The sequence below is a fragment of the Elgaria multicarinata genome, chromosome 1 (assembly GCF_023053635.1).
Source record: "Elgaria multicarinata webbii isolate HBS135686 ecotype San Diego chromosome 1, rElgMul1.1.pri, whole genome shotgun sequence".
Classification (NCBI taxonomy): domain Eukaryota; kingdom Metazoa; phylum Chordata; class Lepidosauria; order Squamata; family Anguidae; genus Elgaria; species Elgaria multicarinata.
The window spans coordinates 115,184,029-115,209,909 of NC_086171.1; the positions used below are offsets into that span (position 1 = coordinate 115,184,029).

At 37.9% G+C, this 25,881-nt stretch overlaps 1 protein-coding gene across 3 annotated transcripts in view; it reads right to left on the bottom strand.

Annotated features, from left to right (window-relative positions):
- The window catches only part of DENND1B (DENN domain containing 1B), a 211,527-nt gene that overhangs the window by 83,703 nt on the left and 101,943 nt on the right, over positions 1–25,881 (bottom strand). Inside the window, exons 7-10 of one of the 3 annotated variants that reach the window (XM_063135071.1) lie at positions 24,260–24,340; positions 21,775–21,834; positions 19,243–19,296; positions 18,346–18,456 (exon numbers count right to left, since the gene is read on the bottom strand). In XM_063135071.1, the coding sequence (XP_062991141.1) occupies positions 18,346–18,456; positions 19,243–19,296; positions 21,775–21,834; positions 24,260–24,340 (306 nt within the window). Of the gene's footprint in view, positions 1–18,345; positions 18,457–19,242; positions 19,297–21,774; positions 21,980–24,259; positions 24,341–25,881 lie in introns of those variants that run through there. The other 2 variants (XM_063135069.1, XM_063135070.1) reach the window with 2 other exon arrangements.

A 25,881-nucleotide genomic window follows, 5' to 3' on the forward strand; every position in this document is an offset into this window, starting at 1 on the left:
GCAGTGATTTACAAACATACATAAAGAACATTTGGATAATTCTTCTGTTTCTTCAGTACATTATTATTATTATTATTATTATTATTATTATTAATTTATATAGCACCATCAATGTACATGGTGCTGTACAGATAACACAATAAATAGCAGGACCCTGCCGCGTAGGCTTACAATCTAATAAGTTGTAGTAAACAATAAAGAGGGAAGGAGAATGCAAACAGGCACAGGGAAGTGTAAACAGGCACCGAGTTTCTTCAAGGCTTAGGAGAGCATGTGATGCTACATCTCTATTGCAAATCCAAACTCACAATGTTTAGATAATCCATAAGATTAGTTAAAAAAAAAAATCTTGTTTAAAAAAAAAAGTTGATGCCATCAGGCACCCCCACACATTTCTATTTATCCTACTTACAAATGGTCCAGATTCCTAGCCATAGAACCATCTATCCTTTCTCTCAACCTTACATTAGTATCTTTGAGTCTATTTCCGATTTCCATGTACCCAACCGCTCACACTCCACTTCCCTTGTAAACAGTGTGACGATTCTGAACCTCTGTTTCCCCCATGCTTGTCTTTGTCTCATGCTTTTCAAAGGTTGAGAAATCCATATCCTACTTCATTACTGGTTAATGTGAGTTTCTCCTGCACTACAGTCTGGAATTCGGGGCCAGGCACGTCTATGGCAATCAGATTCTACTAAGGAATGCTTCATAGGCAGAGCTCACATGCTGACAGAAGCTCTTCTCATGGTGGAAGGACAGGTAGACACATCTTTTCCGCGATGCACATAACAAAATGCTGATGCTCCTTTTTTTTGAGGGGGAAAATTATTTGAATTAAGTCCCATTAGTTGAGTTCATATACAGGTTTCCAGGTATATGAATTCAATTAATTGTATCACACATTATTGCATCTACTTCTGCAACAGAAAGAGCATCCACAGACGAATATGTAGGTGGATCAAACCCAGAGGTCATGCTTGGAGATAACTTAAGAGGACAAAAACACATTGAAAGGCAGCAAATATGTCCCCCCCACACACACACACACACTATGGACTCATAGATTAGATTGCTGATATATATACAGGAACCATGTATCAGTGTGGATAGAGGGATTATTTGTACAGCACTGCATATACAATATTATTATTATTATTATTATTATTATTATTATTATTAATTTATATAGCACCATTAATGTACGTGGTGCTGTACAGAGTAAAACAATAAATAGCAAGACCCTGCCACATAGGCTTACATTCTAATAAAATCATAATAAAGCAATAAGGAGGGGAAGAGAATGCACCAAACAGGCAGAATAAAAGTCAGAACAATTCAAGTTTTAAAAGCTTTAGGAAAAAGAAAAGTTTTTAGCTGAGCTTTAAAAGCTGCGATTGAACTTGTAGTTCTCAAATGTTCTGGAAGAGCGTTCCAGGCGTAAGGGGCAGCCGAAGAAAATGGAGGAAGCCGAGCAAGGGAAGTGGAGACCCTTGGGCAGGTGAGAAACATGACATCAGAGGAGTGAAGAGCACGAGCGGGGCAATAGTGTGAGATGAGAGAGGAAAGATAGGAAGGAGCTAGACAGTGAAAAGCTTTGTGGGTCAACAGGAGAAGTTTATATTGGATTCTGAATCATACACTAATGCAGCCTTCCTCAACCTGGGGCGCTCCAGATGTGTTGGACTACAACTCCCAGAATGCCCCAGCCTGACTGGGACATTCTGGGAGATGCAGTCCAACACATCTGGAGCGCCCCAGGTTGAGGAAGGCTGCACTAATGAGAGTGTGACAGATCACATGCTTTGCATGCAGAAGGTCCCTGGTTCAATCTCTGGCTTCTCCAGGTAAGGCAAGGAAAGAATCCTGCCTGAAAACCTGGAGAGCTGTTGCCAGTCAGTGTCAATGATCCTGAGCTAAATGGACCAATGGCCTGACTCAGTTTAAGGCAGCTTCCTATGTTCCTATATACGTTAATGAATGGAAATCATCTCTGTACAACTGGAACCTGCCACAAACTGTTGTACTGTGAGCCCTGTTAAAGGTTCCAGCCACCATGTCCTCTTTCATGATACTCCATTCCATCCACCCCAGTTTTTTAAAATATATATTTTACCCTTCCAACAGTCAGCTAGCTCTCAGTGGCCATTAAACCTGTTTAGTCATCACTGGGCTGTGTTTGGATTTCGCCCTCTGTTAGGGTTGTTTTTCCCCCCTAAAGAGCTTTTTGTACTTCTGCCAGCCTTGCGGTTTCCCTGAACCTGCTAATACCTCTCTCTTGTGCACGAATGGTGCCATTTTGGCTACTTCAGGATCCACACGTGGACAATTAGTTTCCCATGAGTATATAGGAAAGGGGGGAAGTAACTTATGAAAGGCCCCTCAGTGTGTTTTATGTTATTTAGTTCACAGTTCTCAAGCTTTTATGAAAAAATGTCAGGAGCCCTGGAACACACACAGACTAGGCCATTGCCATCCAGACATTATGGCAAATTACTATACTGGCTAGGGCTACCTACCCCTGTACTGAAGTTGCCCACCCCTGCACTAAAGGCAATAAATTTGCTGTGCCTTAAGTTTTTATACATTAGAGTTTACTTTGTCTGATGTATGTTTTTAGAATGCTGACCCTAACCATTACAAATGCTTAAGATTCAAGCGTTTTTAACTGTCTCAATAAAAACATCAGCTTGCTCTGAATAATTTGATATAGTTGCACAACTGATTTATACTCATGAGACTTTGAGATCCATGATGCAAATTACATTTCCTCTCAAAGTTATAAAATTGCTGAGATGCCTATGGAGCTTCATGAAGTAAATTGCTTGGTGCAATACACCCTGCGCCCCATGTCCATCCCTCATCTAAAATGTTCAAGTTCTATTTCTGTCTGTGGATCCAAAGAAATATAACATCAATCCTTTTAAAAACCAGGAATTGACATGTCCAATGAGCTTAGCTAAAATAGGGGAACAATTGTTAAATAAATCCCATTTGTTAACATACCAGGACTGGGTTGAGATCTGCTATGTGGTGGTAGTAGTAGAAAAAGCAGCAGCGGCAGCTAAAAACAAGCATGACTAGAAACAAATGCCTGCTAGATATCAGATAGAAAAATGGTACTGAGAAAAACAGACCTTTGGGAACCAATCTTAGCACAAAGCACAAGGGCTGCCATTGTTGATATTATTATAGTTGTCAAAAGCATTTGATGTCATCATTCAATATATTCTACAATGCTGTCAGGTTTTGACTGAGAATGGTTTTGTCGGATTCCACCCTAACTTAACAAGACATTATACTGCAGCCTAATTCTAGAGATTGAGTGGTTTGATGGTGTATACACAGTGGCTTGCCACTAAGATAGTTTCACCAAATGTGAGTTGCAAACCTAAAAGGACACCTGAGGAGGAGTTGAATTCCAAGTCCTTGGTGGAGATGAAGTAATGTATGGAAAGGTGACATGAGGGGCCAAGATGAAATTTTGTTAGTGTAGATTCTACACCACCCTATTCTCAGCAGAACTGGGCTCCTGCCAGCCCAAAACAACACCTGATTGGCAGGCAGGCCGAAACCCGATTTTGATGTTTATACAAGGTGCACCTAGAGGGGGAGAAGGCAAGGCACATGCAAAGGTTCAGGGGCTGCATGTAGCTCATGTGCCACATTTTAAATTGAGGATGCATAAATTTAGAAGGAGAAATGTCTGGGGGGCAGGGGGAGGGGGATGAACTAATTTAATCTAATACCAACAACACAACAACAACAACAACAACAACAACAACAATAATAATAATAATAATAATTTTATTTGTTACCCGCCTCTCCTTCTGGATCGTTAGGTTAGGGGTGCATGAAATCATGTTTGAGAACAGAAAGTTCCTGATTTCATAATCATTAAGAAACACTGATTTAAACTAATTTAATATGTAGTTTAAGGTTACATTTTCATTAATTGTACAACCATTGGGCATTTATATCAACAGAATGCTCTAACAAATTTGACAGTTAAAAAGGCAGCATTATGAATAAAGTTTTAATCTTTAGTGTGACTGCCAGTCAGACTTGTCTACAATGCCAGTACTAATAATGCTATGCCTGTACAAATAAAGCAAGATTTTGCAATTTTGCAAAGCAACAGTCCTTCTGCCCAAGTACAAGATAATGTTCACACTTTTGCTTAATTCAGGAAACATTCCTAAATTTGCTTAAATTAAAGAATTTGTCTCTGTGTAATTCCTGAAAATTGTCAATACACCTTTGGCTAATTCATGAAACTTACTTAAAAGATTATAAAAACCCTTTCTAATTCATGGTGTATTAATTAATGAAATGATCAGTGGAGTGGCTTAACTCCCTGACTGGACAATAATGTTGCTAGTTTCATGACGGAACAAGTGTATTCTTACTGAATCTGTTAAGCAACTTCACAAATTGTTGTTATATAGACGCAACTTGCAAGTGGATAAATACATGGATATCTGGTCTGCTTTTCTTGAAACCTTTGTATAACCCTCTCCCTTTTTTTTCCATGAATGGTACACATGATGGAAATTGACAATAATCCTATATACATAATGTATGGCTCCCCTCCCCCCCATTTTCACAATGTATTTTCTGTTCTATTTTGTTGATATTCACAATAAAAAAGCAACTTCACAAAAATATAAATACATAAAATTTATACTGCAGGAACTACAATAGGTATAATTAAATTCTCAAATCATCTGTATTGACATTAATACCACTTACTGGTTTTGAATATCTAGTGTCTGAAGAAATTAGTACTGATACACTCTTTTCAATTTTGCTCCCAGGTAACTAAACAATTTTATGCCCTCAGATTCCTATCAAAACCATTGTTCAAATTATTTTCTTTACTCCAGGACGGTCTTTCTGGTTGATTTAGCAAGATGATTGGTCAACCTTGCATGATATTTAATAAAATCCCAGCTATTTTAAGACATCTGTTTCTTGCTTAATCCATCTGTTCTCCAACTACATCCCCTTCTTAATTTATCTTTCATTCTTCTCCCACTTTTTTAATAGCACCTTATTTTTGGACAAAGGGACTGCCTGCAACATTAATTTTACAGGTAGAATGAGAAGTATCTTGAAAAAATTGTTCTCCATGCCCTGGGAAGATGATGTTTTCAACAGCAGCTCAGCTAAAAGCAAACTGAAGGCATAAGGAAGGCACCTAACCATTAGTATAGGAGCTGGCACAAATACCAGGTGCAATAATCACTTTAGATCCCATAGATTTCCAATAGAGAATTGATCACATGCAAAACTGTGGGGAGAGGCTGGGTGGGAGATATTGTTTTAAAAGTTAGTTCTCTTTATAAAAACCATGTGTCCCTTAGGCAAATGCATGTCCACTTAAAAGTAAGTCCCACAGAGTTCAGTGGGTCTAACTTACTTGAAAGTGTGCACAGAATTGCAGTTCAAATTTGATGATTTCCTGTTTTAAGTATTTTTATTACATAAAATCAAATTATTAATTCAAAATTCAACTATTCACCTGAACTAATAATTCAAAATTAATATAATTTATGTCACGAATGTTTATTCTGCTGTTTTATTGAGTCTGTATCTCTTTTATTGTTTACATCTATTGTACTTATTACTGTTAGCTACCTTGAAAGATTTGCCAATATGAAATTCTGAATAAAGCAAACAATAATTATTGAAAATGTAATCATAATATTTTTAAAATTTGTATTAGTGTAATACCTTTATAGGTCAAACAAAAGACTTTGTTATTACAGTAATACAGAGTTTGAGATTTTGCTTATGGCCAACACGGCTACTTTTGCTTTTTTACATTATCTGCTATATGTGAATCACTCATTTCTTAAATGATGATATTGTGATGTTGTACCGTCTTCATAATGCTTGTCATCTTTCATGTTCTTTCAATATTCCTTTTTTTCTGCTTCTATGTGATCATCTTTTTTCTGTCTATATTATATGCTAAAGGCATATATTGTTGTATAGTAGTTTCATATTAAGTATATTCTTATATGCATCCAATTTTGATGTTTTTAGCCTGTTTGTGGATTGACTCGTTTTAAAACTTTTTTTTACTGCACATTAAGTGCTGCACTGTTTGGATAGCAATAGGATCATCATCATCATCATCATCATCATCATCATTATAATCATCTTTAAAATTTGCACACACATTCAAGCTCACTCTTGCACTTCTCTTTTGTGCATTTAATTCCTAATTTTTCAGGGTTGATTCACACAGTATTTTTTGAGATTCCAGATACAATACCAACTTAATTTGTACTCTTCCATACTGATATCTACTATATTAAAAATAAACTCAACATATGGAAGAACATCTAGTTCTATAGAACTTATTCAACATTGTTTCCCTCTTTCAAGGACTTGCTGGAACACTGAATTTCTATACTTTTGTACCTTGACATGTGAGTTGTTCCCAGTAACTAAAAATAAATTATAGTAAACCAAATACTAGTAATGATTCCAGAGTTAAATGTTATGTTTTGACTCTATCAAATTTTATGATTTTCTTTCTAGGGATAAGTCACTATAGCATGCAAACAATCCAATGAAGGGAAAAAGATAAGGATAAAAGGTTAAATCCTTTACTAACTAAAACTGAAGATAAAGGTTCAAGTTATCCCAGCTACATTAAAATACAAAAATACAAAACTGAGTAACTCCTTCACACAATTCCCACAAGACAAAATACATCTACTAATACTTTAATAAAAGTCACTGTGAATAAATATTTAACAGAAAAAGTCTTAACGTCTTGAGAGAAGGAGTGAAACAAACTTTTAAACATACCCAGCTGGAAAGAACAGCGACATAGCAATCAGATAAGTGGGTTAAGTGGAGAGCCTGTGTCTTGGGGTTGCATGTGTGTATACGTGTAACCCCCCCCCCCAAGACAAAAGCTCTCTACTCACCACTCCCTTACTCTGTGTGCGTATGTGTATGTGTGTACGTGTGTGCACATACACAATGAGGAAGAGAGAATTCCAGAAATATTAACTAAGCATTTTAAGAATTGTAATCCACTCCATATCTAAAAATACACGCATGTCAAAGAGAGTGCAGAAGTTCACTGAGCGAAACTAGGATTTACAGAATGAACAGTACCCAGAAGCAAGCATCACCTGTGTCATGAACCAAAACACTGCTCCCCTGCTCAGTCTGTACTTTGTGATCTTATGCTAAGGGAATAAGCTGGACACCTGCCCAGATCTTCCAGCGCTGCTGCTTTCTGGTCTCTCTGACACGAAACCTACAAACTCTGCATATACAACTCCGAGATTCATGCCAAACTAAAACAGTTCGGAGTGAATAGTTCAGTAGAGAAAAGGGAAAATAGGTCAAGTTAACATTTCCATGCATAACATCTCTAACTTCCATATGACAGAAACATAAGTAGCAATTGTGATGCAGGTAAAAGGATACAGAATCTGGCACAAAATTCTAATTCTGCTCTGCTGGAAATGTAAGATGTGCATTTGGTGGAATCACTGTGGGGGCTCATGACTAAATAAAGTTATCAACTTTTTTAAAGCATATATGTCAATCTCTCATCTAACTTTATGATATGGAAATGAGTCATGCATATGGTATTCCTTGCATGTCTTAAAGCAAGAGTACTAAAATTGACACTTCAGAATCGGCACCCACTTTTTAAAGTATTCTTCTGTTCCTTCACTTCCTCTGCTACAACACTTTTAATCCATTTTCCCTCTTCTATACCTTTAACCATTCTGCCCACTCTCCCTGTTCCATAAAAGGAACAAGTCTGTGTTCATGCATGCGCGCGCACACACACACACACACACAGGACGTATAGCTGTGCATCCTTAGTTAACATTCAAAAAGGGGAAAAACAGGTTCCACCATAGATATATATAAAGTCCTGATTATGCGAAGGTCTTGTATGCCTTAGTTACATCACATTTAGACTACTGTAATGCGCTTTACATGGGCTGCCTTCAAAAACTGTTCAGAACCTTCAGCTGGTCCAGAACGCTGCAGCCAGACTGTTGACCAGGGCCTGTTACAGGGAGCACATGACTACCTTGTTAGAACAGCTTTACTGGATACCAGCCTGTTTCTGAGCGGAAGTCAAAGTGCTGGGTATGACCTCAAAAGCCCTATAGAGCTTGAGACCAGGCTACGTGAAAGACCACCTCCTCCTATACAAATTTGAACGGGTCTTAAGATCTTCAGTAGAGGCCCTTCTTTTGAGACTGCTGCCTTCAGAAAAATGTTTGGTAGTGACACAAAAGAGGGCCTTCTCAATGGCTGCTTCCAGGCTGTGGAACTGCCTAGGGAAGTTAGGTTTGCTTCCTTTTTACTCTCCTGCCAGCAGGCAAATTCCCTTTTATTTAGAGAGGCCTTTGGTATATAAGCAAGTCTGTTGGGTTGGATATTGTTTTTATTATGTTATTGTTGTGTTTTTTAGTTTGTGATTTGAAATAAAATGGAATATGGAATGTGCTCCCTATGGAATGTGCTCCCTCAATAGTCACGTGATCCAGAGCCAGGCAAGAAGCCTAGCCTGGAACTTTTTTTTTTAAGACTTCCACTCCAGTTAACAAAGAATAAAAACTGACATCAGCAAATGGTTATTAATGATAACAAAAAAGTAGTGAGCCCACTCCATATTGGTGCAGGAGTATGCAAAAGCACACTAGCTAATTACTTTATCGATAATCTCCTCTCACAGTGCTTTCCAGGTCATCCTCACTTGTGTATTTTCTGGCTATTCCATGGAGGGTGTAATGTACAAACTAGTCCATCTGCACATACAGCCTCAGTGACTTTGCAGTGATTTCTGCATTTTTTTTTCAAACTCCACACTTACAGGAATGTGGATCCCTGTATTTGTGAACACGATGGTTCAAATGTTAAATTCTCCAGAGGATGCATTCCCAGAGAAGCCAAAAATAGGGTTGACTAGATTGGTAGCCTCACTGGCCCTTGCGGTAAGCAAAGTGCCTCTGTGAGCTTTTATTTTGTGTATATGACAATAGCACATGTGATAAGAGGAAAAGTTCCTTTTGTCTGTTTTCACTCAGTTATTAGCAATTTATTTCAGCTACTTTTCAGGTGAGAAACTAGAAGTGTGTCAAAATAAATACATTGGCAACCACAAAGAATATACTGCTGCAGAGAGCAATGCCACACATTCCAAAAGGGAAAGTGTGTGTTTTTAAAAGCAACAGAAGGAAACCATCTGTTTAAAGTCTAAATATTTAATTTATGCTCATTTTTAAGAACTAAAAATGCAGAAAACTCTAAGGTAGCAACCGTCAACAAAGCAAAAGCCATCTTTAAAAGGTATCAAGAAAAGAAAAGTTAAAAAAAAATGCATGCACATTTCAAATTAGCACAGCACATAAGAGTCAAAATATCCTTTAGGACCTTCAGAACAGATTTTTATTAAAATGGTGAGACTGTACTTAAGCCAAGCAGTGTACAGGTTTATTTGAGAAACTGAAATACCTCTCTGATTTCCTACTAAGAAATTACTGTGTTAAATTCTTAGTTACACCCATTACAATTAATGTGAAAAGTTAGTCATGACTAAAAGTCCACAGATTTCGATGGGAATTGAATACAGCTAACTTAACGTGGATCAAACTCAATAATTCAAAACAATGTAACTAAATAATCTTGCAATCCCTTTTGTGTTTGTTTTCATGGAAACAAAATGTCTGAAGATCCAAATATTCTAATCAAACCATCTAGTCCTAGTCCTCTTTTAAAAAAATAAAAAAAGTTGCCCATTGGGAATAAACGTGTACGCTTTTCAGAAGCCAGTGGCACCTCAAACCCTCTTTGGGCCATTACCTCCACTGCAGAAAATACAAACTTCATTCTTTTGTTAAGGAAGTAAGTTTTGTTTTATTTGTACATTGGCAAATTAATGGCATCTGAATGCATTCATTCCCCTTTCTGGGGCCAATATAGGGATAACATTTTTTTTTTTTTTAAGAGTAGAGATAGTCAGCACTCTGCCAGAATAGTGGTTTGACACAAACCAGGATTGGTCTACATGCTTTGGCATGGCCTCTAAGATAAGTATCTCTGTCTCTACTCAGACCTATACTTGAACAGATCTCTCTTAAAGGAGTCTCCAAGGTAGGTATTTTTCAACTTGTACCCTGTCTAGACATCAGAGAAACTAAGAATCATTGGTAAGTATTGAGGAGAAATAGTAGCCAGTCAGTCAATTTTTTTATTGACGTATTATTTCAATTTATCAAGACTGAACAGTTGAAAAGGGATATACGCTTAAAATAACATTTAAAAACTATGAAGCAAATTCTCTGAGGATTGGCTACACTGAGAAGATTGTGGTTATGCAACATGCATTATTGTTTATTTGTAAGCAAGTGACCTTGGAAGGACACGAACCTGCAAGGTGCCATATAAATGCCTGAAATACACCATGAACAGGATATGTCCGGCACACAGGCCAATTTGGTCCACCAGGCCAGCCCATCATCAGGGCAAGCAGGGAGAGGAATACCTGCTGTATCTCCAGTCATTGATTAGAGGTGAGAGTCGGGATTTCCCTGCTTTCCACCCCGCTCCTAATTGGGAGGGGAAGAAGCACATTAATGATCAGAGATAATAGCAGGACAAATTTGCCTATGGGACAGAGGTACCCCATCCTTGGTGCATAAAGGGAAGGGGCCATGACTCAGTGGTAGTGCATGTGCTTTGCATGCAGAAGGTCCCAGTTCAATTCCCAGCATCTCCAGGTAGGGAGGGAAAAACTCCAGCTTGAAACCCTGGGGAGCCACTGCCAGTCAGTGTTGACAACACTGGGCTAGATGGACCAAAGGTCTGACTCACTATAAGGCAGTTTCCTATGTCCCTATAAGATTGCACCTTCAGTTGTTATTCAGTGAACCTTTTTGAATTTGAACACGGTTAGTATCCTGAAAATCAGCTTTGCAGCGCCTCACCACTATTGAAAATAAACACTGTTTTATTACAAAAAGAGGGTTTTATGACCCTCTTTTGCAAGCAAGAGTTTCTCTATTGGAGTAGAGAAACTCTACCAATACCCATGATCTGCAAAGATGCAATTTCCAATTGGGAAGAGGCCCATTTGTTCAGCGCATGCAAGAGGCTTTCTCCTGTGTTGCTCCCAAACTATGGAATGTGCTCCCTCAAGAACTATAATTGGCCCCACTCTCTTGACCTTTACAAAGGGTGTAAAGATGCAACTCTTCAATTTAGCTTTTAAAAATATGTAGTTATTATTGTTTAATGCTTTTCCTGTTTTCATGTTATTCTTTTAATTCTTTTAAGGTTTCATTGTTTTAAATTGTTGTACACCACCTTGCAAAGGGCCAGATGGGAATCACCCACCCGCCTACCCAATTACAGTTCCCCTGCTATATATTCAATGGGGCTTACTTCTGAATGGACATAGAAAAGACTGCACTGGGAATGTTCCAGTTATGTGTTTGAAAGTCACTGGCCACCACCTTAAGCACTTCCTTTAATGTTTATTTATTTTAAACAGGCTCCTATTTTGTACTAATAGCCTGCTAACACTGCCAAGAAGTCCTTTAAGACTTTGGAAGTTTTGTTTAATATCAGGTGCATCTTTGAGAAACTTTTAAAGGAGAGAAATAAGAAAGGGGGAAATTACTGAACAGGAAGCTCTGCTTTGCAATATTATGAACATATTGCTCACCAATCGGGCAGAACTGTAAACATCTTTGTGAGCAGGATCCTGGCATGTGATCAAACTTCCTTTTCACTCTCTTTTTGTCCTGTGTCTTTCTAGGTTCTAAGGAATCACACCTTCCGGATCCATTCCCAAACTCTATACCAGAGGTGGAGAACCCTTTTTTCTGCTGAGGAATGCATTCCCTCAGGGGTAATCTCTCAGGGGCCACATGATGGCAGTGGGTGGCACCAAAGTTAGCAGTGGGCAAGGGCACCACTCCTCTCTCTCTTTTCTGACAACCTTTTCTCAATCTGCCTAGCAAGGTGGTGAGGGCGGGAGAAGTTGCTTTTGCCAGAGGTTTGAAGTGATCTCTTGCAGAGGGCTTTTTAAATTAGGCAGAGGGCCGCCTGCAACTCTAGGGCTCTAGGTTAATCACCCTCACTCTACATAATGATCAGCTCTGTGCCCAAGAACCATTCAATATGTGATCAGGAATCAAACCAATAGGCACAGTCCCAGCTCCTTCCCCTCTTGTTGATTAGCGACACATTTCATCAGCTGCACAGGGCTCTATTCAACCGGCATGACACAAACTGAACTGGGCTTTGAAATACAATGTGTATGTCTGTGATAAGTATGGGGAGACACCAAGCATTTCCAGGCCACCACAGAAATGCAAGATCGTCCAGTGTGTGAAAGAAAAGTCAGTCAGCCCAGCTTCTAAGTATTCAGTTAAGTTTTTAAAGCATGAGTCAGCATTTTGCTAAAAGGGTTGTAGATGCAAGTGAGACTTTAACTTACTACTAACAAAACATCACTAAAAGCAAGGGGGTGGTTATAATCGGCATCATGATATTTTATGTGTCACTGGGACATGATACTACATTAGGGGACTGGATTTGGGGAGACACTCATGAATCTCTTCTTAGAGCCAGCTGGAAGACGAGAGCATGACAAAGGATAATGCAATTATGGCAAACGGAGTGTGCTTTGCATTCCCTAGCATCTGGTCAGTTGCTCTGCTGCCTTCAAGTGTTTTGAAGTCCCTTGACAACTATAAATAAAATACTAAGTCTGACACAGGAAGGGGAATTGATAGGAAGAAATATATATTATTTGCAGACATGGGACTAGTTAAGAATTATGAAGCATCATAATTTAGTCCAACAAAAGGCATAGTCATAATTGATTCATTGGGGCTGGGTGGTGTTCTTTCTTCATGGAAGTCAAAAAGTAGTCAGTTCAATAACTGGGGTTCCTCTAAAAGAGTTCCTCTAAAAATTATGAAGCATCATAACTTAGTCCAACAAAAGAAATGATCATTATTGATTCATTGGGGTAGGTAGTGCTCTCTCGTCACATCAAAAACAGTCAGTTCTACTCTCCCCCATCCATCCCACTTCTCTCTTTATTTATTTATTGCCTAAATGATGGGTGGGGTGGAGAATCCCTCTCCTCTGTAAGAAAGCACTTAGATTATGAAGTTGGAATTTGTAACTACCACACTTAGAAACTTATCAGTCCAGCATTAGCTTAAAAAAAAACTTTTAAAAAAGGAGGGGAGGGGAGATAACACTTCGACATCTGCATTAAAGTATGGTATCCTTTCCACCTGCCTCTATAGTAGAGGCCACAAAACAGACACACACTACTTAACATATTACTGACAGAATGATGAGAAAGCTCCTGTCAGGCATGGGCCAGCCGGGTGTTGGAGACAAAATGCACAGCCCCAGCTGACTAGTTAGAGAAAGTCTGGAGAGGTACAATTATAGAGGCATATGACAAGCCTTCATGCTTGACTGACTTGAGAACCGATGACATGGCATTAAACAGCAATCCTTCCTACCCAGCGGTCACAAAACAGCAATAAGTCAACTGATGCACTGTTGTAAAATCATGATTTATTCCTTTGCTTTGAATACACAAGACTACAGTATGATGTTCTGGTAGACTACCACAGCAGGTTCACTTGGGGCCCAAACATCTAGGGCCTGCCTACAGCAGGCATAAAATCAATGTTCTAGCACTGCCTTCCTGAAAAAGCTTTCCACACTAGCTTAATAATGAACACAATGCCTGAATTTTAAAAAGCAGCATTAAAGGTATTATATCCCCACCGCTTTAACATTTATTGTGTGCATGTAGAATGTATTTATACATACATATGTACACACAGGAAGATGTAGAATAAAAAGAATTGCAAGTCAGGAAAAATGTGTATGAAATACAATTTTTACTTATACTGAATAAAATGCAACCATGTATTAATTGATGTGTAAAAATGCAGATTTGGAAATAACTGCAAAGTTGAACAATGGTGGAATTCATTATTCATGAAAACATGCTGCTTACCACTACCGCCACCCCCCAAAAACACTTCTAAATATTTACATAAATATTAGGATTAGTTCTTTATTCTGATTACACCACAGGATAAAATTTAGTGGCATAGCAATAGTAGATCTAAAGAATGATGGCTTAGACATTCAAGCAATTTTGCATCCCCCACAAAAGAAGAATAAAGAGAGTTTGAGAGAGACCTTGAATTATGTGTTTTGATATCGGTGCTACTGCCCTTAGATAGTGAACCGAAACAGAGCTGATAACTTGGAGGTGACATCACAACTCAGTCTGCATGAACTGTCATAAACACTTGGTATTAAGTTAACCTCAAAAGATAAAGGACAACTCCCTTAACAATAGAATGTATTTGATAATGCTATTTTCAAAGGAAAAAGGCTCCTAAAAAAAAGGAAAACTCTATGGTAGAAGTTACTTATTCACTGGGAAAATATAGTCAAAATTTGCTTTATTTTATGCAGCTGCTAACCCTAAAAATAACATCTAATGCTCTCTTATTCAAATGAATACCTAACACTAAAAGCCTTAGTTATTAATACAAAATTATTAAATAATGTTTAATAAGAAATATAAAACATAACTAGACACATAGTATCTTTCAAAATGATGAGAACAATTTAGCTGGGATTCCTGTTCAGCCTAACCATGGAGCCATTAAGGTTTTCTGTATGAGAATGCCAATGACAATGATCCACTTTGGACGATCATATCTTGGCTTAATAACCCAACATATGAACAAGTCTTTCGCTTGCAAACTTGCCCCTTTCCTCCTCTTTTCCTGGTGCAAACAGTCTCTAATTAACCATAATTTCCTGTTTTTCCTGAACCAGGAAACTATATTTACTAGCTTCAGAAAAAGCCTAGACCACCTTCAGATCATGGTTTAGGATCCCAGCTTGTTCCAAACGAAATAATCATAATTCCTTGGTTCGGACGAAATAGGAAACTATTGTTAATAAGAGACTTCAATGTTTGATTACTCAAGCCAGAAAGAGAGGAGCAAAGAAGTATATAGGCAACAGGCTCATTCATATGTAGGCTTATTAAGCTAATATCTGATCATCCCAAGGCTGTATTTAACTGATTTAAGAAATTGGTCCAGTTCAAATGTGTTTGCACCGTTGGCCTGGTTTGCACTATAGGTTCTTTCTTTGCTTATCCAAGGAGAAACAAGCCAGAGCTCCAGGTTTAGATGCAACGCTAAACAAGCCAGGTATGGATCATTGTTTATCCACTCCCATTTGCAGTGGGGATGACCAGGCAGCGTGCACCAGCATTCACAACAACTCTCAATTTTAAAAAAAAAAATGGTGTGAGGTGACATGCAATAAAGACCTGACAGAACTGCAGAGTTACAAAATAAGTAACCTGCATGCCACAAACAACGTTTACAGTTTGCGTAGGAGGGTGAAAAATTAGGATATAAGCCAATTAACAGTTTTGTCATGTAAATGGGCAACTGTAAAGAGCTACAAGTTTTGACATAAACATACATGGTACACAATACTGTTCCATCTAGCTCAGTATTTCCTACTCTGATTTTCATGATCTCAGACACAGGACTAAGATTTTCTTTCTTCTTCTTTTTAAGTGAAGACACCTAGGGTTAAATCACATAAATGCATGTGGTCTATCACTGTACTATGACTCCTCTCCTTTGGAAAACAGCAACAGAGACTGGATGCTGAAATTTCCCAAAGTAAAAACCCACTACACTATCTCTAAAAAAAAACCCCAGTAACATCAACTCCAACTAGGTGTGTGATTTGAATCCAAAATTAAGACCATTTTCAGAAACCCACACAGTGGCCTTTCTTGGCCTACTACCTGGGATCCCTTTAATGAACATGCCACAGAACAAACTTCAAGACTCTGAGGATGCCTACTAAAATCAGAAGGATTTATTCCACTGAAAATGGGATTGCCATGCTCCACAACGGCTCTACCCCCAGCCCTATTTTATATATACTGCAGACAGATGGAATCAAGTTCCAGTACAGTGGACTGTAGGCACATTACAACTGCTCCACACTGTCATTCCTGGCTAAAGAGGAGCTATTGGTTTCATTAAACTTCAAGAGAGTCAAGCCAAAGACTAAATGGTGCAAACATACCTCTCCATGAAAAACAGAGTTACAAATGGTGGAGGGGTAGCCATGTTTATCTACTGCAGCAAAACAGAAGTAGGTCTTGCAGCACTTTAAAGACTAAAAGGTTTATTGTGGTATCTGATGAAATCGGCTCTAATCCACAGAAAACTATGCCTCAATAAATCTGTTAGCCTTTAAAGGATCACAAGACTTTGTTGTTTTTTCATGAAAAGAATGAACTACAAGTACTTTCAGCAAATGAACATGGAGCTTCTCTTTATATTTTCTTGAAACTAAGAATGCCATTTAATCAACGCTCTTTCATACCTGCATAACAAAACCTTAGAATGATTCACATTTCAAAGCTTTCAGCTGATTTTAATGAGACCTGAGTATTGGGGAAGGCTTCATGGTCAGTTGACAGACTGCATTGTTGACAATAGATTGAAGATTCCATGCAAGATTTTGTTTGTTCCAGTGTTTAAAGACCTGCTCCAGTTATTAAGGAAGACCCAAACAGTAATTCTGCACATTATTAAGCTGCTACATGGAGCTTACTACTTAAATTCCATTTAAAGTAGCCTGAGTGCAGATTTGTAGCCCTAGCGTACATCTAAGTTTTATTAAAAAACCACTGCAAAACTATTTTCTGCATCTCTTGTAATTAGGAACTTTCTTTAATAGGCATTTGTTTTTACAACATAAAGAAATGGGTTTTGAAAAAGAACACGTAACTCTTTGAGTAAGATTGGTACACTACAATTTTTTTAAAAAAAAAAATCCACCTGTGTTGTGTGTTATAAGATGACTCTGAACAGTTGTGTAGGGAAGGCATCCCAGAGGCCATTAAGAAGTTCATAAACCACTAAGCATAACTTAGCTTTCCAAAGCTTTGGTTCAAAAGAATAACTCCAGTAGAAGCTTAAAGCCCGATGCCCACTTACACTTGAATCACAACAGGCAAAGGTTTGTCAAGCTAGCTGAATGGGGAGAAAGGGTGTTTCAACACCCTCGTGGTTTTTTCTTTGCATTTTGCTTTCCAATCTGAATGATTTCATTAAAAAAAAACTAATGCTTAGTTTTCCTAGGCATTTTTTAAGAAGAGGGGTAACTTATTACATTGACAAAGTCTGAAGATTTACATTCCACAAATGAAGCCAAAGAGGCAGTTTTGTGGCATTATGAAATGAAAGAATTCAAAGGTGTTTTAAAAATCCATAAAAATTATAATTCTTTCTGCAAATGGATGCCTATTTAAAGTAAGTTTTTTAAATTTTAAAATATTTTCACCTATCTGTATTACTTTCTGACCATGAACATGATGATAGAGTAGGTGGCTCTACTTGGTTAAAGTCAGGTATTAAACTGCCTGTTAGCCTGGGAAGTATGTTGATCAAAAGATTTGAGAGTCTTGAGTTATATATTTCTTTACTTTAGTTTAATAGACAACACTATGCGTATACAGTAATGTCCATTGGCTTGAAAGCAATGCTACTTACGAGTTAACCGAGAGGAATATAGATTTCTAAATTACACCACATAGAAAAGGCTAAAACAAAAAGGACTGTCAAAAGATTCAGGCATGGTTATAGTGGCTAAACACAGCACTCTTTTTCTCAGTGCCATCTGCAATGACATAAGAAAGCCATTTCAGCATAGGAGAAGCATAAAACCTGTAATAAAAAGGGCTATTTGGAATAGTAAGTTATTATCAACCTGAAGAGCTGCTCCAAAATCAGAGCTATTACAGTATATGCTCCCAAAACACTACTCTGCAACCAAGATGAATTTACCTATTACCAGGTTTAGGATAGCAGCTATTATCATGGCCCCTTGATTTCTATCAAGTAGCTCCACTGGAATAAGCCACAAGTGAATAATAAAGATCTTATAATAGCCCTTAAGAATTCTTTATAGGGTAGAAGGCACAGAAATGAACTCTAGAGAGTTAGAGAACTCTCATCCCTGGATAACAAAAAATAATTAACCTGACTTAATGTATCTGAGTAGGCCTTATATGAATCAGACTTTTGTGCTTCAAGAGCCAGATTAAAACCGTATCTTTAAAAAAAAGTATGTAGATATTGTCTCATAAGTACATACGGAACATATTTAAATCTGCAGAGGTCTGCAGGCCTTTTTTGTGAGATGCTCAATATATTCTACTTGAAAGGAGACGTGTGAAGTACTCACAGTGCTTAGTTTGCTGGAGGTAATAATGATGCGTCTCTCATGCAACATGCTGGCATAAAGTTGCAGCATGTTGTTCACATCCACAGCAACAAAATATTCAGTAAGATTTCTCTGTTTAATAAAGAATAAGATCTGTTAACACATTAATAGTGGTAATTGAGTGGTGCATAAACTTACGATTTCTTCCTAGCAGAAGGGGGGAGGGGGAAATGATCTCGTTAAAGAAATATGTCTGCACAATAAGAATCTTTAACTGAAATTCATCACCTCGTTATCATTTCCAAGATGAAAAATTAATTGTGTTTCAGGGTATTTTGGGTAAGGCTGCCCTCCTTCACCAGCTTTTCTTTTGAGTTTAGCTTATTAAACATAACTATTTATTAAAAACATCCACTTGCATGTATGTACACACACACACACATCCTTGTCTCACTGAATTATTTCATCCATTGTAGGCAATGGAGTTTTTTCTTAATTGCATAAATGTATATACACTCATTTTTGCAAACTCCCCTATAACTTAGTTGCTGGCATTAAGAGCTTTAAGGGAAAATATGCTGCGGGGTGTTGTTGTCGTTTTACCCTTTCCTTTTTGCCCTTTACCCCACCCCTTTGTTTTTGGCCCCACCCATTACCGGAATGTGCCCCCCCCCCCCCCCGAGAGCCTATCTGAAATGGAATTTAGCCCTCAGCCTAAAAGAGGCCAACACCCCTGGCAGGAGAGTGTTATGGAATATGTAGATAAATGCATGTAGAATAAAGCCATCAGAGAGGGAACTGGACCATTTAATTTTCAGGGCCCATCTATCCTTAAAAGTTCTGTGGATACTAGCTAAATAGCTTATTCTTAAGTTGATATAGATATCATAAACACATACACACACTCAAAAAACTTACACTTTCGGGTACTGTTGGCAATCCAGTTATATCAGGAGTAATGAAATATGAATGCTGATCAAGGAAGAAAAAACAAAACAAAAAATTATTGCCCCAGAAAGGGAAACCAGAATTAAAAATTGCTATTTATGTAAGCCTACTAACCTTTGGGTTTTGCGGCAATAGGACATATTAGTAAAATAATCAGGAGCACCAAAGAATTTGAACAGACCACATGCTGAATACCCATTTTAAAAAACAATTTTTTTTACTGTAATCATGCTATTTTGCTGATTTCAAGATTTAAAAACAACATACATTTAGAATATCATCAATGTGAAAGAATACATGACAACATTCTTTGAACAGTAAAGTTAAAGAGGAAAAGTCATAATAGGAACAGCTTGAAAGAGATCAGAATAAAAGGGCAATACCTTCAGTTCCTTTTGCAGCCATTACTGTCCCTGACTAGACAGGAACCATCCTAGTCAGGAACTAATTTTATACAAGATCCACTCTGAGGATGGCATGGAGGGAACTGACCCCCATATTCATAAAGAGGGATGCCAACATATCCTGTACTGACAGCCACCATTCCCTTCTTATATCTCTCTTGTCCCTACACTAGCAGCTTTGAGGCTGACTATAGTTTCCACTTAAGAATCTGGAAACTTCAGGAAACCTAGGTAGTAGGTAAAGATGGTTTCTTCCTTTTTCTTAATCACCAGTTGACAATTATCTTCAACAGATTTCCTGCTCTGCCTCTGGTGATAAGGACATAGAAGAATGGTCACAACTCCACTCCAAAATAATCTAGTTTATTCTGCAGCTATATTTTCAGTTCAACCACTACTGAAGGTACATTCACAGCACAATCCTATAATAACTGCTTAGAGGTCCCACCAAGTTAATGAGATTTATCCCCAAGTAAGGGGGGATAGAACTGCAACTTCAGGACAGTAGCCAACAGGGCCACTACGCTCCTACTGATTGTGTTGTGCCAGCGAAACTGACCACTTGCACAACTGCGAGTTAGCAGTTCTAAAAGTAAACCCCAAAACAAGCAGAATGTTCATTTCTGAATCGGGACAGGTCAGTGGAGCTCCCATCTATGAGCTTCGCTCACCAAACCAGTTTCAGAAATGAGCAATTCCAGGACTACTTTTGGAATCACTAACTCCCGGTTGTGCTAATGGGTGGTCCTCCTGGCGCACGGAAACAATAGGCTATGACCCTCAGTCTACAAATTAAACTCAAGGCCTATGGGAGGTCACACAATAGAGACCTCCTTCTTGTGAATGAAATAATGTTAGAGCTAAGACCATGAGATACCAAGTTCTGCACTTTTTCTGCACTAAGAAAAACCAGTGGTGGTTCATTTATAGCTAGTAAGGTGTTTATGCAAGTCTTTATTATCTATCCAGTTATAAGCCTTATTATACAAATTTGACAAGTAAAACATTTTGCACATTCAGAATTAGTTAATAGTTAAATAAAACACAAGCAATAGTTGAAAAAAGAGAACATAGATACAGTGGTTGTACTCATATATATGTAGAGAGTGACAAAATTAATGGAACCAAGAAAGATACATAACCCAAGATGTTATGTAACCAAGAAGCCAAGAAAACATCCCAAATTTTTGAAAATATTTTCTGTTTATACTGTTCTTAGTTTAAAATTTTGTGTCTAGTTATTTGACAAAAGGGGAGAACCAACAGCTCAAAACCCTCAAATTTATTTTAAAAAACTAGCATGTTATTATTCCGAGGTTTTGTTCTTCTTCAGGAATATTTACAAAAACAATCCCAAATTTATACCTGTATTGCTAACAATAAAAACATCTATTAGATTATCTTCAAATAACTATTGCAAGCTGCTATCACAGTACTTTTAGATTTCATGTCTCCACTCAGTTTGCACCCTGGGGATGGAGGTTGTGCCCTGGATTATTTCCTATCACCACCTTTCTCACTTTTTGGGGTGCAGCCCTTGTTTTCCAGAATAATTTTCCTAATTATTCTGGAAAATGTTTTCAGAGAACTAGATTCAGTTGTTGAGAAGCAAAATATTCAACCTCTTCTGAGCGATTATGATGAAAACAGCACTATCGGTGAAAATGCGATGGTGAGGCATTGTTCACGTACTGCCAACAGTGCCATGCGTAAATAGATTCAGTGAAAATTATACGTTTTTTTATTCCTACTCTAAAGAGGTCTTCTCAGAAATACATAAACAACTGAAATAGATGAAAATGTAGTCTACTCCTTCTGTGTGTGTTTTGAACAAAAAGGCTGCAAGAATAAACTATTGTCACTCTAATAAATGTTAAGAGGATCTTTAGTACACAATTTGCACATATAGTTCCAAATCTGGTTTAGTCTAAACAGAAAATATATTCAAGAAGATTGCCTCCTTCAGGCCAGAATCACAACATAATAATTTCTCAGGGGACATTTACGAATCACTCGCAATCAACAGAGACATCACTTGGCAGGCAATTATTTCTTCTTTCAAGAGAGGCTGTGAGTGGCCAGAGCATTTTAAACTCACCGCTATTAAACATGGTTGGTTTTTCAAAACTTGCTCGCTTGCAAAAAACATTTCGTTGTTCTTTTTCCAATATGAGAAAGAAAATTGAACAAATTCATTTTTGCAAACCAAAGGTCTAGATTTAACTTGTGAAACAGCTCTTTTCTGGAATAATTAGTCGCCATTCTCTTTGACATTCTCCATTTTTTAAAAAAAAGATCAACAGCTCTACTGATTTACCTTTTTGTTTTCAGACATATATAATTTTTATTTTTTCAGCAGAAACAACTATGGGAATACCAAAGAAGGAGGGGAAAAACATCAGAGCAACAGATGGAATACCAAAGTGCTGCATTTATATTAAAGTAATTGGGCATAAATTAAGGGAAATGTTTGGTATCCTTTCATTATATGCAGGATAGCATGTAGAAACAAAGGCCATTGCTAGACCAGGCCTATATCCCGAGACTGTCCCGGGATCATCCCTGTGCATCCAAATGACACACAGGGGATCCCGGGAGCAGGAAGGGATGACCCCTCCATTTGCCTGGGATAATTCTTAGGTCTAGCTAAGGCCAAAAATCCACCTAATAGGCTGGACCAGTGTGGTGATGGTAGTGTTGTTTGAACAACCACTGATGATACTCCAGGAACAGAAGGAAATGATTTTCCAAGCTACCTTTAACACTAGCAGCTAGTTTCAGTGTGATACCCCTTGCAGTGTTGTTTGAACCTTTGACTAAATAAATGTCCATATTTTTTCATGTAATCTTCCATGGGTTCAGCATAATGTAAATTCTGAGTTCCATCCACAACAGCTGAATTCCACATCATTAATACTGTCTTTCCCTCTTCCTGCTGGGTGGAAATCTTCTAAATGAATATCCAACTTTGGTTCCATGCTAGTTCTGGTTCATCTGGCCAACTGGCTAGCTACGTTAAGTTCCATTGTTAGAATACTTTATGTAAAATCGGTGTGGATGTGTGAGCTTGAAAGAGAACACAGCTTGAACCCAGATCACCACAGGACTTTGTGGCAGAGACAATCAGAAGGGGAAAATGTTTTTACTATAGCACCAAACTAATTCATTCTGGATTGACTGAGTGCTGTCAAACATGGCATTCCAGACTGCCAGCTTTCCATGCACTTTTCATAACTCAATTATGTAACATCTGTTAAAACTGTGCAGATAATAATTTTGTCTAAAGAATTTCTGCATTTATGAACCATCGATAAAGCTAGTGTCCTACCTATAAGCCTGGGCCAAGTAAAGATTGATGGCTTGCAGCTACTGCTCACTAATTTCATGTGCAACATGTTTCTGTGTGTATGATTCTCCCACCCCCCGCAAAAAAAACCCAAAAAAACCGGAGGCCACAAAAGTCCCCTTTGTGTTACAGGTTCTGAGGGACATATGCTGGGGAAACAACAAAAATATTTTAAAATGAATGTCTAAACCTTGATCATGGCCATCACACATCTGATGTCAGAGTACAGCCTGCAGGAACAGGCAAGAGGTTTCCAAGATACTTTTTTAAAAAACAAAACAAAACTGGATGATGAAAGAGGACGCTCCAAAGAAATATTGGATCAGTATCATCTCACCTGGCTTGATGTCAAAAGCTAGACTTCAGTTTTGAAGCCAGAATTGGAAGTTATATTCAGGTAGCTCCTAACGACTTTAGCCATGACTCATTGTACCAAATGAGCTTTAATTACTCAGAAGCATCTTTTACTCTGAGCATGATTCTCTCAAGGAGGAAAAAATTGAAGCTCTCTTGACTCATGAACCTGAGTTAGGCAAGTCTGCTTATCTATTCCTCTTGAAATTCAAGGCTTTCTCCAACAATGGGTACTGGCAGTCACCTGGATTAATCAACGCACAAAGATAATTGTTCAGAAAAAAGATGCAATTGTAAACAAGATTGTCCCCTATAGACAATCCCTTGGTTATCGTATCAAGGCTCCTTTGTGCAAAACTGTATTTAAGTTGTGCCTTAAGTCCTGGAAAATCAGTGGTCCTTTCTGTAGTACAACAGCTGAAGCCTCTGTCGCTCCTCTGTTGGTGACAATAGGCTTTAGGAGCTACCTGCATATGATGTTCAAATCAGATTGACGCTGGAACCTGAGAATCATACAACAATATGCCTAGTCTCTAGACCAGCAAACACACACACACACAAACACACACACACTTTTGTAACACAAGCAGTTTGTCAAATTGACTCTAAGAACAAAATGGGCTGCAATACGTGTGCACTCCTTAAGAAAGGGAAGGAACTTACACATATATTGATTTCAGAAGCATCAAAGAGGAGCTTGCAATTCCCTTAGTAAGTTCCGGCCACTTCTTAGGCAGAACTGCCTCTCACTTTGATAGCCATGAGAATATAATATGACTACTTAACCAAGCTCAATGACCGTCGCAGAGTTGGTACAAAAAACCCACATTTTTGTTGCTATTTGATTATGAACAGATATTGCTGGAATAAAGACAATACCTACCAAATTTAAGCTGATAGGAGTGTTCGCCTCAGGTACAGGATGGCTATACCAGTTTTCTAATAAGTCATTCAAGTCCTCTTCCTGTACAAAAGTAAGATTTTTAAAAAATGTGTTCAATGGCCATATAAATATAAATCACGTTCAATATGATCCAGCAGCTCAATTAGGTTCACGGTTACTTTCTTCTCCTATTCTCTATTGCACACATGTTATTGAAGAAAATGGGGCAACCACACGATGTCCAGTCCTTCATGTGTGAATCAGCGCTCTATGAATCATGACCACTGGGATTTAGGAAAACATCTTCACAGATTAATATGCAAATAAGCACATTTTATAAAGTAATAAATATATGAAACTAATAAAAAGATACTCTACTTCTAAATTCAGCTACTGGCATGGTATCCTGCAAGTTGTCACCTTGTCTTAGAATTATATTACATGCCATCATTTTTCCCTAACTGAATATTTAAAAACCTCAATATGTTGTTTTCCTAGTTTGTATGCCAAAACAATGAAGTTTAAAACAGGTTTCATAAATATACAATTTAACAAACTAGGTCCATATACATAACTTGTGGGATGGCATCACAATTTAATTCTAATATTGAGAAAAAGACAAAATATCCAATTAGGATGAAATGTTATGAACAGTTGATAACACAAGATAAAAATCCAAATATAATCAATAACTCCACACAGCCTAATTCTAAGATATACTAAGACCCCCTCAAGCTGGTCCAACAACTCTATGGAAAACTGGGGAATTAACCCTTACTCGTACCAACTTGATATGAACACAAAAGAGATATTACATTTTATGTCTTGGAGGCATACTAAAGATACCATGGGGAATTTTTTAATGTTTCAGACAGAAAGATACAGTTTTATTTTACAATATGATGAATATTAATATTTTAACCTTAAATACACAATACAATAGTTTGAAAATAATTGAGTAATACAGTGTTCTGTAGGATGATGTCTAAAGTTAAGTACATAAGATTGCATGGCAATATTCGAAAGTTTTTTATTGATGGGACAGAGTTGTGCATAATATAAGAGAGATAAAGAAAAAAACCTACAGAAGGATTATTGAAGGGACCATACAAGAGGGAGAGGCAACTTCACTTCCTGTAGGATGAATGGGGATGAGTCCTATACTCCTCTACATCATCATCATCATCATCATCATTATTATTATTATTATTATTATTATTATTATTATAATATTTATATACCATCTTTTTTCCTCCAAGGAACCCAAGGCAGCATACATAATCCTCCTCCTCTCCATTTTATTCTCACAACAACAACCCTGTGAGGTAGGTTGGGCTGAGAGGCTGCAACTGGCCCAAAGTCACCCAGTGGGTTTCCATGGCCAAGTGGGGACTAGAACCCGGATCTCCTGACTCCCAGTCCAACACTTTAGCCACTACACCACAGTGGCTTTTCTGTTGGCTTTGCACAATCAGCAGCAGCAACTGCATCCAAGGTGACAAAAATTCTATAGGGTAAGAGAAATGCCTCTCCTTCAGCAGGATTCATGTGAGTTTGTCAACACTACCACCATGATCACTGTGGAGCAAAATATATTCCACCACCACCCCTCGCCCACACAT